Raw genomic sequence first — 18101 nt, forward strand, 5'->3', positions numbered from 1 at the left:
TTGCCTGTGATGTAACATATTTATATACATGAATATGCCATTAGATGTACATAGCACGTGTGGCGTATGTGCAAAATTTTACAATTCAAAACTTGACAGCAATGTACGTATGTCCCATGCGTGGGGATAAAATGCCTTGATCTAGTGGAAATATATGGTATAAAGAAAAGATTAAAGAATACACCCCAAAAGCGCTTGTTGTATCCCCAGTACAAACTTAAAGAGGATGTGCAGGAGATTTTTGGCCAAAAAAACAAAACAAAACAAAAAACAACATATTCGCTTATTAAATCAAATGTTTTGTATTTACCAAGAATATCTCAAATTATAGCCTTTCTAGGTCTAAATATCTGATTCATACATCTGAACAATAAGCCCTGTATATAATCTTAAAATAATTCTAAAATTATATTGTGCGACTCGCTTTATAAATTTTAGAAGCTTTATTACAAATGTTGAATGGTAATTGGAGCATAGATGGGACTGATAATTTGTAAAAGATAATCAGGCTCTACTTCGGCTATTCTAAAATAATAGCAAAATTTCGACTGGATTTGCACTGCTCTATCTTTTTTCAAAAATCGCTGGTTTACAGACTCTTTAATGTATACGTCAGGTATACGTCAGATCGAGTTTATTCGGACTCGATCGAGATCAGTGTCTGCTGTCATGTGTTTTTCACACGCCATCTAATTTACACCAGGCAAAGGGTTAAACAGCAAAGCGGTACTGTTTCCAAATATGAGCCAATGAAAACAAGAGTTCGTTGCACACCTCAAGCTGACGGCCAAGTCACTTTCGTCATGCTTTCAGGGAAGATAGCATCGGGACAAATTGGCCTGGTGATCGTAGCAATGTCCTGGCGTAGCAAATTATGGGGCTCTGTCGTTGAGCGAGAAAATAGGAAAAGGTATTGTACTAGCTGACGGCCAAGTCACTTTCGTCATGCTTTCAGGGAAGATAGCATCGAGACAAATTGGCCTGGTGATCGTAGCAATGTCCTGGCGTAGCAAATTATGGGGCTCTGTCGTTGAGCGAGAAAATAGGAAAAGGTATTGTACTAGTCTATCCAAAAGACTTTCAACAGGTGGTACGAAATCGGTAAATAAAACGAGTAAATCCAATCACTAAACAACAACTGACAGAATCTATGGAGGTTTTATACAGGGTTATCTCCCTTATAACTGAGCTTTTCTCTTTCCGTTTTGGCGTGAAGAGAGATTGAATTTGATGTAGTCTTATTAACAATTGATCGTATTAGTTTTGTTTCGTGTTCTGGAGTCTGGAAATGTTTTCTGCGCTTACTAACTCCATAAGGAAATTCGTGTTTGGAACGTATGAAAACCAGGGAACCGTTTCTCGGAAACGACCGAGAGATGAGAATGAAGACCAGGAGTAAGTATTGACAACAACAACAACAACAACATCATCAACAGAAGCATGTGATTTTTAAACCTCTTCTTTCCTAGTTCGGTGTCTTAGACACTGAAAACCCATCAAAGAAACACGATTGTGCCTTGAATGAACAAGCAGACCACCTACTTAGAAATTAAACGGGACAGGGTGCAAAAGTTACATTCTGAAAAAAGGGACAGGTTGCCAATTTGCTCTGCAGTTCAGTTAGCATTGTGAAAAAGGGGCAGGGTACACATTTTAGGTTCAAGGTGCAGCACCTTCTTAAAGAAGAACCTAGCTGGGGTTGGATAAGTGTAGATATGCTAAGGCTTAGGTTAGTTAAGTTAAATGTTTAGGTCTGACTTTCTGAATTTCTATTGCCTACTTAAATGCTCAATTTTTGAATTATAAAGGAAGCTCTGTAATGGGCCTTGTGGAAGAAGCTGGCCCTCAAATCCACCCTGAAACTGCAGAATGTAATTTTCTCGCATGAAGGTCACCTTTTTTAGCACTCCTACAGGTTTAAATCTATTTACAACTTATAATGTTCTAGAAATATTACTTTTCTCCACTCTAAATCAGTGGCATGGCAGAAATACTATTATCTGATAGACCCATTGTCAAATAAATATACTACAGCATTCTGAGTTCATGCAGATGGACATCATAAGCATATCCACTTTGTGGATCCTTGTGTAACATTGATGGAGGAATTATTTATAAAGTAGTTTTCTTTGGCCTGAGCTCCATGTTGTCTTATGACTGAAAAATTGCTAACTGCAATGAACAACCCAAGCATACATAGGCATACATTCTTCGGCCTGAAAATCACCTGAATTGCCCCCTGCCCTTGGATGATAAGGCCACTGCATCAAGTGATAAGATAAAATATCAGGTTACCATGATGAGGAACTTGTAAAATTCCTTTTCGCCTGTATCAAAGCGGTCCAAAGTTTGAACTCTATGTTCTTTACTTTATTACATCACAATTACTGGAGAACGTGTGCGCATAAAACATATATTAGGTAAAAACACACTACAAGGTTACAGAAGAAAATGATGCATTCTTCTGTCACTTGGACCGTCTGTGTAGCTTGTCCTTGAGTCTCCCATTTTATTTGAATTTCAGCTGACAGGAAAAAAATTCTCCAAAGAAATCAGGCTATTATAAGAAGCCTAAAACCACAGGCCCTTGTATCAAATTAGTAGATTGCTCGTGCTTGTAACATACCCTAAGCCTTATAAAAGTGTGGAAACACCGGCCCACCTATCTATGCTGAATGGACTCCAAATCATGCATTCTGTTGCATCTTCTCCATAGATGCTATCCAACTCATTCTGCCATTTACATGCTCAATCCAGCACCTGATTTTCCCATAGAAGACACATTTCGGCCTGACATGGGTGTTGGATCATTTCTCGTACAAATCACAGCGGTTACTATCCCATAATGCTACAACAATCTGTTGTGTTTAGAGATGGTGACCTGTGGATAAAAAGGTCAGTAGGGTCATGTATGCAGCTGTTAAGCTAAAAAGGTGCATACTTATTATGCAGAAGGTAGTATTGCATTCCACACATCAGTTGGAAAAATATTTTGTTAAATCAGTCTTACCAAAATTCTTTTTCAGAGAGCAGTTTGAAGATTCTTATTTATCAAGCACTCCGAAGAAGCTAAGGACACAGGGTCAGTATTTTAGTGATACATGTATGTACACTTTAAAAGACATTCATTGGTTTAATCTTAAAATAAATTTTTCATGTAAAAACATACTTGTTTACTTGTGAACTTACACTTATTGTACTTATTTAGTTGATTTAGATTGTGTAACTTGTCTGTTTAACAGTAAATAGGGTGACAGATATGTCTTTCTTGTTTAATCTATGGCACTTCTCTTTTTTTTTCTTAAGTATAGTATCTTCAGCCAAAGGTATAGACATGTATAGGACTTTCGACTTTCAGAACTACATGTTTATATAAATGTATGTTAAATGGTTGTAAGTAAATAAGAGATTGCATGAAGTCAAATTGAAATTCTGAAAGGTTACATTTCTGTATGGAGCATTGCTATGTCACACTAATTGTTTTCTTGTCTTTGTAGAATCTAACCATTGGCATATACGTGGAATGCCTTCTGTGCTGAAAGAAAAAATGGACAAGCTTATTCATTCACAAAAACAGAGAAAATCTGTACCAGTTAGTGAGCTTTGCACTTCCCAGGACAAGTATAATTTGCCTGGCCAAAGAGGGAACCCTGACGATGTAAAGGTAGGCTGGTGCCAGGAATGGCAGATCAGGTATTTAGGGCTTTTGGCCCTGGGATTACAAAGTGATCTTAGACTTAAACCAAGTTTCATTCTTTGATTTTGATATGTTATTTTCTGAAATTCTAGTTGAAATTTGTTTTACTATAACTGTGCCAGAATTTACTTTGTCATTCAGTATATAAAGAACTTGTTACATAACAGTTTTAAAGTGGTATGAATTTTTGACTTAAGTCTAAAATCGCTTTTTGTGATCCTGGACCTGGTCTCGTGATTTATCCTGCAGAAATTCTTGTACATCCATTAGTCCAAACTTCTACAGGACGGTCTAGATAGAATGGTCCTGTAGACAACCACCCTTCACACCACCTTCAAAGTAATTTGTTGATACAGAGGTTTATTCTGTAGACACATTCTCTGACATACATTACCATTATATGCAGGGGCTTTGAGGACATCATATTTTCTGTCACCAAATATCAAAACCTGCTTCCACCCACCTCCATGCATGTAATCAGCAAGCTAGCAAGCATGATTAAAATTTTTATAGCTGTTACTTACAGTAGTAAATAAAATTTTTGCTTTCTTGCTGCATGAATGTACATTGGTATGTGGTGTAAAATTAAAATGCTGTTTCAAAAAGGCACACGAATTGAGGTATTATTTGCATACAGTGGGACCTTTAACATTGGCCAAGTTTGCTTCACTTGTCATGTTATTGTTTATAGGGCCTGGCTCGACCTCCCATCCATGACTTGGCTAACATCCAGTGTCCTTCTCCCAATGGCTCCTCAGGTATGTGAACACAATACTGCGAAACGCATGGTGATAGCTGAGTGGCTGGAGTGTACCTGTATGTCTTGTTAGCAGCAGGCTTGTGTTCAATCCCAAATAAGGTCAGAGTGTAAGACATATTACATGTTTTATTAATGCCTCACTTGCTACTCACCATTGGAAAACAGCAGCCAAATAAGAAAGTAAATGTTCATGGTGTTATTAGATAAGGATGTATCATGTTAAGGGCTACCTTTCTGATTGTAGTCCATTTAAGTAAACAGTTGTATAGTTCAGCCGTTCATTGAAATTAGTAAATGAATATAGTATTAAAGTACAAAGCTTAACAAGTTTGGAGTAACATTAGTGTATGGAGTTCTTGAGTGCTGCTTATGCCTGCTCTGTATTAACAATGACATCACCATCCTGAATGTGTCTCTGTTGTAGATCTATTGGGTTTAGAAGTGGAGAGGGACATATCGGATGGAATGTCCAGGACCAAGTTGACCAATGGTCACTCCGAGATGCACCACCCTCAGAGTAAGAGGAAATATAACAGAAGACTTGATTGTCTCTGCCTTTAAAACACATACTAATTGATATTTTGATCATAAACTCAATGATTTAAAGTTCAGCGTAAGGAAGTACTTTTTTTTAGATTCAGTGCCATACCAGTTTACATTGTTGTTTTTTTGCGGAATAAATCTTTTTCAATGTTGAAGGAAGGTATAAAAATAAAACTGAAAATCATCTGATTTGGGTAAAATGTGGACCCATACTAGCAGTTGTTCCTGTTGAAGATATATTTACATTAAATATGAAAGCCTTGAAAGTGAGAAAATTGTCAAGATGAACAAAATAGAAAAGTGGATTTTCAGCTTATTGTTATTGCATGTTTGGAATTTTTGGTGTCAGCTGGCTCATAAAATACAAAATAAAATTGGTGCCAACTGACCTTCTTTTGTTGTCAGGATGAAAAAAAAAAACCAGAGGTAAATGTCACACTTTAGCCAGTAAAAGCTCATCTCCCATTGACATCTATGTTTTAATTTCAGTGGTTAATTCCAGAGCATCAAAATGGCAGACTCCCTCCTATGAAAGGTTTGTTAAAATATATTAGAAACTCTTGCAATAAGTGAGCACATATTTGTGTTTGCTGAGAAAGAAATATTTAAGGTAATACTACAGTGTTGGCTGTAGTATTAATGATTATTGAGATCACTGTACAAGGAATCCTCATTGGATTGATGCTGTAATACTACAAGATGGTTTGTTGCTTACACATAGAAACTGCTGAATGTTGTCCATGTTGCTGATCATAAAGTTTTCTGGTTATAATTCTAGAAAGTGGCATTAACCAACAATCAAACAGATGATTGTAGATGTGTGAGCCAGTACAGAATTTTTGGTGTTTTTCGGGGTACTCTAATTTCTCAACTTTTTTCATATAACTCTCAGTGCAATTTATGCTCAGTTATAATTAGGTTTTGGAGACAAAACTAATTAGTGGGACTGATTTGTTTCTGGGCTTCACAAAAAAAGTAAAATTTTATCAATCTACACAGAATAATGCCTTCAAAATATGCTTGAATAAACACCTTGAAAATATGCGAAAGGTTAAAGAAATACAGTAGTTGGGGAGCGATGATTCAGACTATTTCTGATGAAATGTGCAGCTTGATTGCTGTAGATTTCTCCAAGTTGTGTGGTTTAGCTTCTAATAGACACCGTACTGAGTATCTGGACTTAAGTTACCAGCATAACTAGTTTCTCAGTGTTGACATGTCTTGGTGTTTCAGACTGGAGAAGAAATCGTGCCCATTCAGCCTGTACACCAGCAGAAGTGATCAGTACTTACCTCTGTATGACAAAACCTTCAAGACTCCAAAGAACAGTTCCTTCACAGACAATGGCTTTAAGGCATGCTCCGTCACCCAGGTAACCTTACCTACTAAGTACATTAGGCGTTCAATCAGTTAAATTTTTTGTAAATACCTTTTGATTTTGAGCACAAGCAAATTTTGGAACGTATCAGTGCTATTTGAGGATTATGGAGGATACGTGATAGTATCTTTTAATCATGTTGAAAGTAACACCTTAGCTACTAGTGGAGGTGAAAAAGCAGTTTTCAACTTCAATAATATCTGAAACAACTGTTATTTTACTTTTGTTGCCCACTGACTATTCAAGCTTGTTGAAGTTTGTTTATTTCAAAATTTAACTGAAAGTGGGAAGGGAAAACCAGACATGGCTTAGCGGGCAGTTCTAAGATTTCCTATCCGCTCTGCAACATTGAGGCACATTGCGCCTACATGCACTCTAAGGACTCCTTCATCATCATATGACTTAAAAATTGTTAAGTACGACTTTAAACCCTATGCACTGACTCACTCCAAGGTTTCCAACCAAGGTACTGGTTCAATTCCGGCCTTGGTGCAGAAATTTTTTGAACACCACTTGCCTTCCACGAATATGACGTGAAAGTCTGTACGTCATATTTTGGGAAGCTTATTCAAAACTTGCCAAAACTTGCTGATATAGCTTGTCAACTCTGATTTTCTCTGCCCAGAAAACTGACTGCCATCTTACAGGATAAAGTTTGAGTGTGGCCTTCACAACAGCTCAGTATCAAATAAATATAGAGAAATCCGTTGGTTTGGACATATTTCAGAAGAAGCAGCTTGAGGACAGGGAGAAGTACAGGCAGCTGTTACGTCAGTTTAGTCACACTGACCTGGGTAGAATCCTGGACCGATCCACATCCACACCACGTCACAAGTCTCCTGTCACACCAAGCTCCCCAGCAAGGCTCCAGAAACAGACAAAAACAAGGTACACAAATCTCACAAGAAACGATTCCTCCTTGCAGAGGTAATAAGGATGATATTTTATTCATATCTAATAACATTCCTAGGAATAGTATAATCTGAGTGGCTGAAAAAAGAATCAGATTTGTAAATTAGATTTTCAGACAAGGTATTTCTGGCTTCTAAAACTCCTGTCTTTATATTGAAATAAAGACATAAACGACTTAAAATAACCGTTCAGTAAATAAATGTTAGATGTGATATTTTTGTAGTATGTATTGAAGAAATGAGGACATTGTGTGCTCTTGTGTGTTGCAGAGAAGTTCCTGTGATAACCCTGGACAGCTCTGTTAGCGAGACCTCCGCCCTCAACAAGTCAACTCTTCGCCAGTAAGTCAAGTATATGTACACTATTATACAAGTAATTATGAGTATATGCCTGCAATGTGTATTTGTACGTACTGGACGGGAGTACAGGTAGTAAAGGACCCAATGAAGAGTAATTACCCTGGATTTGTTGAAGTGAGAATCTTATATGAGTGCTTTCCTGAATGTTTAGCAAATATTTAGCGTACCAGTACATTCCTGAAATTTGTAATTACCTCATATGAATGTTTACTTGACATTTGTACCTGTTGTCATGAGGTGTCAATCTGTATCTAAAACTTGCCAAACTGGAGTAAAAGGTTTGTTTGATACTTTAATTTGAAAGCTGTAACAAATTTTGTTTGCAGTCTATATTTTTTCCTGTTTGTTATAATTAAGTAACACTGTGGTTTGACTTTCTTCCTGTGGGGGTCAAGAACAGGCATGAGGCTTCTTTAGGTGTCTTGATTTATGTAAAAATTCAGTTTGTACATTTTCTGTTTTTCAGGTCTGAGCTGTTTACCACACCCACCGTGTTACGTGACAAGCCCCCAGCCTTCAAAGATTCTCCATACTTCATAGAAGATTGGGCAAAAGATTTGTAAGTACATGAAAATCAAATCTGAAATCTCAGATCATACTCTGAAATGGAATGTCTAATTAAAATATCAAAACTCCCCTGAATATGTGCTTCAGTTAGTATCCAAATGTTTAAGTTATTCTAGAGCGTCCATCTCAAATCTGGGTTGGGTCATACCAAACTCTTTAAAAATGATACTTTTGAGTAACACTGAAAGGTTAGAACAAGGAAACAGGACTGTTTGGCCCAGTGTCAGTGTCGTGGCTAAGAGGGGTGTCGTGTCTTGTGTCTTCGCCATGATACTTCAGTGGCGGCAGCAGCACTTTGGCAGCATAGCATTGCCCTACCACACGAACACACGACTTAGGTACTCACACCTAATGACTCCTCTTTGTCATATGACTGAAAAACTGTCAAGTGTGACATTAAACCCCAAGCATTCATTCATTCATTCATTCATTATAAGTTATTCTTTCTGTACCTCAATACGCATTTCAGTTATTGAAATTAATTCAGTTCAAATTTTGTGTAGTTGAAGTCATGCATACATTCATTGAAAGTCTTCCTTTCAGCCACCCTATATGTTCACTAGATGTGTTCTTGACTGTATGTTGTTTCAGAAGGGAGAAATTTTCCCAGGCAGCAAGAGCAAGGGAAAGGAAAATAGCCTTAGAGAGACAAAAAATTGATGAGCTTGAAGAGAAGGTAGAGGAATCTCTCCTAATTAATAATGAGAAGTATGAATAAGTTAAAATATTAAATGACTCCACTGAAAAAGTTTTCACTGAATTTTTCATATTTCTGGATAAATAGTTTTTATTATTTTAGGACTATTTATGTGGCTTGGTTTACAAACTTTTTACAATGGGGAAATTGGTATTCACAGATGGCTGGAAGATTGAAAGTATGATTTGTGTCACTCTATGCCTGTCGCTTTGAACATCCCATCAGGCAGAGAATAAATATTTTTGCCACTGTCATGAGCTTCAGTTTTTAAGAATGTTAATCTCTTCCACCTGTTTGCCAGGATTACAATAATTGAATAATGTATTTTTTGTTTGTAGAGATTAGAAAAAGAAAAACAAAGGCAAGCAAGAGTAAGTATGAGTTGGACAGTTATTGATGATGTTTTTTGGAAAAAAGTTTGAACTTGAAAACATTCTTACTAAAAATGCCTCATTCTGTTTAAGTTTATTGCACGATCTTAAAACAAGTTGGGGGTAAATATGCAGGAGCGAAATCCTCTGATTGCATCACTGGCATACAATTGTGTGCAGTGTCTAAGGAGAATTCAGACCTAATAATTCATTAGTACTGATCACAATACTGAAATCTAAGATATGTTTTGTTTTGTAAAATGCAGGGCTGTTTTTTTTTTCTTCATTCATTAATTAAAAATTAATGTTTATTAGATTCACAATGAATTGAAAAACTGTTCAATGTTTTATCTGTGTTTGTGTTTTTAGATAGAACAGCGATTACACGAGGCCAGACGGGAACGAGCTGTGATAGAAGAAGATGAGTACAACGAAGGATCTACACAGGCTGATGAGTTCCCAGGTACACATTCCATTTCATACTTTTCCACCAATTATTTTCCCAGTAACCACTGTCCAGGGAGAAAATAGAATACATGGATATTGTATATTAATCACAAATTGCAGTAACCTCAATTGTATACTGTTTTTATAATTATGGTACAGTGCAGTATGTTTTCAGTTATTCAGAAATATAATTCTTGTTTGGTAAGGTAAAGTAATGTTTTGTTGTTTTGTTTGATTTCAAGATGTTGAATAAGGCTTTGCAATCTTATCTGTGTGTAATTAATTCTTTCTTTCTCCTGAAGAGCTCACCAGTGATATGGAGGAAGAAATCGATTGGGCACTGGTTCCAAACCCTGGTGAAGAGGTCCTAACAGAACATTTCAAGATACAAATAAAACGGCGGGACATGAATACCTTGGCTGGCCTGAACTGGTTAAATGATGAGGTATTATATGAATGACTGTGAACATTGCTTGAAAGCAGGGCAACAAAGAAAACATGTTGTTACTTTTCTTTTTTTTTCCTGTAAACAATGTATTTACTAATCACAATAGCTCTTAATATATATTAATACACATTTTTGCTTTGAAATTCGCTTTACAAGAATTTGGGCAATAGCCAAATGAAGACTTAAGAGGTATGCAACCAACCAGCAACATCCTCAATATTTTGGGTGTTTTAAAGACAATGTTTTTTCTTTTCTAATTTAGATTTGATAAATCTCACTTGTTCGATGGAACATAGCATCAGACATTTTATCTTTGAATACCGCATATTGCTTGATAGTCTGTGGTTACCACAAGTTGTGTATGGTATGGCTTTTCATTTACACTTTGTCAGGAATTCTGAAATATTTGGGCATTATATGCTGTGATACTGTTGTTCCATGCATTTTCCCCTGCACAATAATAATGATCATAGCTAACCATTGTTGTACTTCTATCTTCTTTTAAAATTCCTTTTTAGTTTCCTCAGTGTTACATAAGCTTCAAGCTACAATTTACAGGAATTCTTAATTCTGTATAGACTTGATTATATAATGATTTCAAGGAGTTGCTGACTTATTGTGAACTTTAAATCAGGATAGTTGTATTCACCCCCAGATCTGCATGGTTTCTTCCACTTATAGAAAATATGATAACATAATGACACTAAAATGTAGCACTCTGGACTGCTCATGTAGCTCCTTTCAGGGTTCCATGAATTGTCAGCAATGAAAATGCGAGTTCCTGACTGGATTTAGTGGCACTGTGACACAAAAAATTATCTTTTTGATTTCAGATAATAAACTTCTACATGAATTTATTGATGGAGCGAGGTGGTAAGGATGATTTTAGCAAAGTCTACGCATTCAACACATTTTTCTACCCGAAGATGCTGAGCTCTGGGTACAGCTCTATACGTCGCTGGACTAGGAGGACTGACATATTCGAAAACGACTACTTGTTGATACCCATTCATCTTGGAATGCACTGGTGTTTAGCGGTGAGTGACCAAAATAGGCTGATTATGTCTATATGTCTTGGCAATAGTTGATGGGTTGTGTCAAGGTTTTAATCACAAGTCACAAAGCCACAGATAATTAAAAATTGCACTGGTGGTGTTCTTGCAAGTAGCTTGGAAGATTTTTTACTTTATTTCATAGTTTTTATTATGAAAATAAACAAAAACGTGATATGAATTTGTAGAAAGTTCTGTCATGAAACACATATGAAACCTATATCTTAAAAGAAAAGAACGCATTTACACAAACTATATCTTAAAAGGAAAAGCGGGGGCCTCTGTGGCTGAGTTGGTTAGCGTGCCAGCGCAGGGTAATGACCTAGGAGCCTCTCGCCAATGCCGTCGCTGTGAGTTCAAGTCTAGCTCATGCTGGCTTCCTCTCTGGCTTTATGTAGGAAGGTCTGCCAGCAGCGTGCTGATGGTCATGGGTTTCCCATGGGCTCTGCTCGGTTTCCTCCCACCATAATACTGGCCGCCGTCGTATAGGTGAAAAATTCTTGAGTATGGCGTGAAACACCAATCAAAATAAATAAAAGGAAAAGCTATACAAACTGTGTGGAATTCAATTTTTTGACATTTTTAAAGTTTTCATTAGATAGAAAAACCATATTAAACATTGTCATTTTCAACAAAATCCACAGATTCGAGGCACATTGAAAGTCCCGCCATATTTTAGGCCAATGAAAAGCCTTTTTTCCACCTCTTGAATATTCATTGTCAAGGTGCTTAAGGTTTTACTCTAACCATGTGATTAACATGGATTTCTAGTCAGCTGAAAGCGTATGTATATGGTGATAATCGTGGATTTTAATGTCTGTGAAAGCCAACTCAAATAAGAAAGAGTTTGAAATGTACTAGAGGGCCACATTCATGCATACATGCGTAACCATTGTCTGCCAAAATGTGTCTGGAATGCCATGACCTGAAGAGCTACTAGGCAAAACCAAGCACGATGACATGTAGTCTGTTCAAATGGAGGCATAAAGGAGGCTTCCAAGCCTTCGATGTTTAACTAAAATACTCAAATGACAAGTGCTGCTGACAGAAAATTTAGATATTTTATTTAACCTTAAGTATAACTCTTTCATTTAAGGTATAGGTTGTATAAATGTTTTTTTTTTAACTTTTAATGAGTGGCTTGAAATATTACAATTTACATGCAGTAGGATCATAATTTTCAGTGACAGTGCTCAGGATACGGAAATGAACCCAAAAACCGTTTGGCTAGGTGTTCAGATACTGCTGCACAATAAATGTGTCTTTTTGGGGTCCGTCCATACAACTGGAAAAATGTAGAAGGTGACGTTAAAAGCCGCTGTGGTACAAGTGAAAAATTATTGAGTGTGGCGTAAAAAAATATCCTGTGACAAGGGTAAACCTGTGTCTGTTTCAGACGGTAGATTTCACAAAGAAAGAAATAAACTATTATGACTCGATGGGTGGGAGAAATCCTCAGTGCTTAAACACCATCAGGTGAGTTGAGAATTTCATCAGCTACTTTATTCTGCTTTATCATATTCATAGAGTTTTCAGAAGTTTCCTGCATTTCCTGCACTGAGAAAGCATGTAATGAATTCACCTCTTGCTGGCATAGCAGTGGGTTTTATTAGTAACCTGTAGTGTACATCGTGAAAACACACTCAAAGAAGCCGTTGAGAGGTACACATGTATACTTGTGTTGAATTTTTGGAAATTTGTACATTCCCCGAAAATGTCATAGGCTATTCCATGATAATGAAATATTTTCATTGGTGTAACTACCCCAATTGTGTGTGTAAATAACAATATCAGATATTGTAAATCATGTATGGAGGATTGGGCATGCAGTGCGCAATTGTTTTCTTATATTTTGAGCCAGTTTTGATTTTTCTGCATTAATAATCTGAACTTTTGTCAATGACTTAACAAATGTAATATTTTTCTTTGCCAGACAATATTTGTGTGATGAAAGCTTAGATAAAAGAAAAACAGAATTTGATTTGACTGGATGGACATGTCAAGAAGTGAAGGTGGGTCATTATTGCAACATTTATAGTTGCTGTTTTTCACCTTAGTGTGCAAAAAAGCACTGTCAGAAGCTTAAGTGAAACACTTTTTCTGATAGAAAAAATAATTGAACTAAACCAAAAACTTAAATAGCTCTATAAGGTGGATGAAGTATCATGTGCCACTTGCAAAAATGGTAAAACTTTGGTGAAACACAGTACCTGCTGAGCCAGAGTAATAATTTATATTTTCAATAAATTTATCGTGTTGATGTGTTGATGTGAAAATGTCAAAGATACATGTAGCTGAATTTTGTGTGGATTGTAAGTGGAAATTTATGTTGGTAAATCAGTCTGTCTGCCTGAAAATCTGCTGTTAACTGGGTATTGCAATAAGTATTAGCACTGTGGGTGTTACAGTAAGTATTACCACAGTGGGTGTCTACAGTAAGTATTAGCACCACGAGTGTTACAGTAAGAATTAGCACCGTGGGTGTTACAGTAAGTATTAGCACCACAGGTGTTGCAGTAAGTATTAGCACCGTGGGTGTTACAGTAAGTATTAGCACCGCAGGTGTTACAGTAAGTATTAGCACCGTGGGTGTTACAGTAAGTATTAGCACCGCGGGTGTTACAGTAAGTATTAGCACCGTGGTTGTTACAGTACAATAAAGATGGAGTCTGATGCAGTTTCTGATGGTTATTCTGAGAATGAGAAGCATGTTGGCTCTCAAACTAATCTACAGACACGATGTCACAATATATTGTACACACCCTCTCTATTGAAATAAGCTGCATCATTATGATTGAAGAGTGCTACAGGTGAGCCCATGAATTGGTGATGTCATGTCTGATAGTGAAGGGAAAGAACAGATCACATATTAAAAGTGACAGTTCACTGAGGTATAGGTCCAAAGTCACCTAACTGTTTATTTCTTGTATCTTGATTGAAGAATAAATGCCAGTCAAAAAATTCAAAATTATTGTTCCCTTTATTCTGATCAGGGGATTCCAGAACAGCTGAATGGCAGTGACTGTGGAATGTTTGCCTGTAAATATGCAGAGTACATCACCAGGGGATCAGAAATCACATTTACTCAGGTGAGGATACCATGTCCTAAAGTACAGTGAATCACTTGTAATTCTATGCAATGGTTCACTGATTAATCTCAGTAATTACTGAGTTAATTTTATGCAATGAACAAATCACATATAATACCATGTAGTTTTTCACCAAGCAATAGGCTTGCTCTATATTACCTCCCTTGTTTGCAGGTATGAAGTGATGAGAGATTATTGTAGGAGGCTTGGAACAATAAGTAGGATCTTTGAAAACGCATGTTGAAAGTAGATTATTTTCTGGCCAACAGAAAGTGAAAATGCATGATATAAACCGTTGTGAGTCGTAGTTTAACTCCGAAACCACAGTCCCACCTAACCACAGCTTACCCCTAGAAACGCACTTTTTAAACATGAGAATGACCTCAAGGAAGGTAATTCGATGTGGCTCTATTACCTTTCTGTACTACAGTCTACAACAGTAGTGTGACAATATGCCGTGAGATTTAGTATAAGTGTTTTATATGTTGATATTTAGTCTGTCATAAGGCTAGTGGACTGTAAATCACATTCACAGTGGACAGCGGGTGGAACAAGTTGAACAGGACATATAGTTTCCAGTACTAATAACATGAACAACGACCAACTTTAAAACATTTTGAGGGAGCCTCAGTGGTTCAGTTGGTTAGCACACTAGCGCAGCATAGTGACCCAGAAGCCTCTCATCAATGAGGTTGCTGTGAGTTCAAGTCCAGCTCACGCTGGCTTCCTCTCCGGCAGCAAGTGGGAAGGTCTTGCAGCAACCTGCGGATGGTCATGGGTTTCCCATGGGCTCTGCCCGGTTTCCTCCCACCATAATGCTGAACGCCATCATATAAGTGAAATATTTTTGAGTTCGGCATGAAACACCAATCAAGTAAATAAATTAAACAGTTTGAAATTAGATCATTTGGAACTGTAGGGAAACAAGAATTAAAGTCTTCCTCATCAAGTCTGATATGGTTGTTTTTTTACCAATAATACCTTTGAATTTGGTATGTCGTTAATTTTTTCTTGAATTGTTGCTCTTTTTTTATTGCCATTGTATTGTTCTGTCTGAAATAGATTTGTAAACTCTTTCAGTGTGTGTTTGGCATTGTTGTGCTCCATTAATGAATGAAAAGCAAATTGACAGATAGCATCTATAAAGGGAAGCAAGTCGTGTCACTCACAAGACAGCAGTGCCCACTACCGACAATACCACCTATAATCATTCATAACCACTTGTATTTGTATTAAAATTACAGGCATTATTAATCATGAATGTAAAGGGCTTTGGGACCAGTTTCACAAAACTTAAGTTTAGTACATTTGCCCAGGTTGCTTCATTATTGTTTTGTCGGTAATTCTTCATGGAGTGTTACTGGAAAGTTTCAAACAATGCATAAATGTCGTACTATATTGCTTAAATAAAAAATCTTATGAAGTGTCATGAAACTGGGCCCTGACACAAAACTTGCTTCCTTCGTAGAAGGCAGACGAACCCCATTGCAGACCACCGGTTGTTACGGTACAAGAGATCTTTTACCCCATCTCCTTGTAATGGCAAAGTATGATTGATTTCTATTTCATATTTGCTTCAGGAACACATGCCTTACTTCCGCCGCAGGATGGTGTATGAAATTCTGAAGAACAAACTGCTTTGATGGTGTGTAGTTACGACTTTGTGACATAGGGTCAGAACCATGTCGTCTAGGAACCATGAGCAAAACTTTCCATTGACACTTTGTTTGGTTCTGCATACAAACTCATCCAGGTAGTCTTCACAGTGGGGAATGCAGTCTGTAAGCACTCCCTGAGTGAGAAAGAACATCTCATGTTCTGACATAATGGCAAGCTACCGTAAGGACAGTTTAACACCTTGTTGTACTACAGAGCTCGCTGGTTTGAAGTTCTGTCTGTGAGCTGTTGTTGACCTAGAGTTGACCTTGTGTTGAACTTGTCCGCAGCCTATTCCAAGTTCCTGGTGCTATTTAATGGTGGTGGCTGGATCAAGAGCTCAGGTAAATCTTGGAAGTGCTAGACGTGCCTACTTGAAACAGATTTTAAATGAAACTCGTTCTAAGTCAAACATCATGTGGAATATGGGCAATAGGGTATGCCTGGGCAACTCATTTCACCGGAAAGACAACAGCATTTGAGATATGGACATTTAGGTTTGCATGGGCAAAGTCCATGGTCTACTGATTTGACCTAAAAGACAACAGCATTGAGAGACGGACATTATTTTTCTGATTTCATCTGAAAGACAACAGCATAGTGGATATTGATTTACTTCACTAGAGCAGGATCCATTATTTTATTGTTGGTTGCCTGGGTGTTTGTAAGATGTGGCCTGGCGAGATTTACTCATCCTGCCGTTGTCGTGTGCTGTTCTGATGAACAGTGAAGCTAGTGATCGACACTCTTCCATGGATGTTCAACAGCCATATCTGTTCAAGCCGTGCAATGATATATATATCAAAGTGCCTGTAAGAGATACACCACATTCGACTCAGGCATCGAGTGAGAGAAAAAAAAAGAACAGAGAAATTATTTAAATGAATGAAATAAGAACGTAAATACTACCAGTGAAACATTTATGAGTAAACATGTATTATTTGTTATCTTCGTCCTCAATAGTCGTGTATTTTTTTTGTCATTTTTTTCATTTGTCATCGGATTGCATCGCTGGCTCTTCAGTTATCCTAGTCTGTACGTTGGATCATTCTCCACAAGGAAAAAAAAACAGACACCACTGAATATTGTGCCCTGCTTTGGTCTTGAACTTGTATCCTCTGCCATGTCCCATACTACACGGGGAAAAAATTCAGGGTTTCATCCTTATGAAAAAAGGTAGCTGTATTCCCCTTTCTGGAGGGAAGAAACCATTACATCCTTTTTGTTTGGCTGATTACATTTCCCAATCGAGGGGCAATTATTCCCTATCATCTCTACAAAGACTGTAAACCTTGAGTAACTTACAGTAACTTTGGAAATGCCCCCAGATCATTTGACATGAACTATTTATTATGTTTTATCATTATTATATTTTCATTATCTCATTTTTTCTCGTTATTTCCCCGCATTGAGTGAATTACTTAAAGTGGATGAAGGAGGGTCTTCTGCAATTCCATCCAACTGCATCATTCCATAGTTATCTTCAACATCTGCTGATCACTGACATCTGCTGATCATTGATCAGTTTTCATATCACCGTTCCAAAAAACAAACAAACAAAAAATGTCGAAAGAAACACAAATAGAAGAAAAGCTGCTCTCTCCTCCAGCACTGGCATCCTGTTGGAGAGGCAAGCGTGAAACAGGATCTGACATCGCTGCACGAATATCAAGTTTGTAAAACTAAAATTCTGGAGTCATATTCAGTCTTAAACCAGACCTGTACCACGACCCAGAAGTGTTCAAATAACAGTTGAATAGTTCATAGGTAGCATGTGAACAATTATTTCCTACCTATTTTGTGTAGCTGGTCAGAATCTCAAAGTATATAAGGTGGAAAGTTTTTTAATATTTGTCTAGAAAAATAGTTCATGAATTCTAGAGAAGGGAATAGTTGATACTTATACTGGTTCAAACACCTTATGTCAGGGAATTTTATATTTAGTTTCGTTTAATTTCTTTTAAAATCTTCCGTTGGGAAATTACTTTTGTACAAGTCATCAAGCACAGCAGGTTATAATTCTTTGCAGTCTCCTTCATTATAGTAATTTTAAGATAATTTATATCTGATCATTGTATGATTGTGCCCTCGCATAAGCAGACGTAGTGTTCTAGATATTTACGAT

General features: G+C 37.1%; 1 protein-coding gene across 1 annotated transcript; it reads left to right on the forward strand.

Moving 5' to 3' along the window:
• The first annotated feature begins 1221 nt into the window (after positions 1-1221).
• LOC135463837 (sentrin-specific protease 1-like) lies at positions 1222-16064 on the forward strand. Its single transcript, XM_064741286.1, has 19 exons — positions 1222-1395; positions 3027-3082; positions 3498-3664; positions 4389-4455; positions 4882-4974; positions 5490-5535; positions 6234-6372; positions 7106-7266; positions 7560-7631; positions 8116-8208; positions 8808-8892; positions 9252-9284; positions 9654-9747; positions 10034-10176; positions 11013-11216; positions 12628-12707; positions 13165-13243; positions 14225-14320; positions 15901-16064. The coding sequence occupies exons 1-19, from the start codon at positions 1289-1291 to the stop codon at positions 15961-15963; spliced, it is 1878 nt and encodes a 625-aa protein (XP_064597356.1). The 5' UTR covers positions 1222-1288; the 3' UTR covers positions 15964-16064.
• The last annotated feature ends 2037 nt before the right edge of the window (positions 16065-18101 follow it).

The sequence above is a fragment of the Liolophura sinensis genome, chromosome 1 (assembly GCF_032854445.1).
Source record: "Liolophura sinensis isolate JHLJ2023 chromosome 1, CUHK_Ljap_v2, whole genome shotgun sequence".
NCBI lineage: Eukaryota > Metazoa > Mollusca > Polyplacophora > Chitonida > Chitonidae > Liolophura > Liolophura sinensis.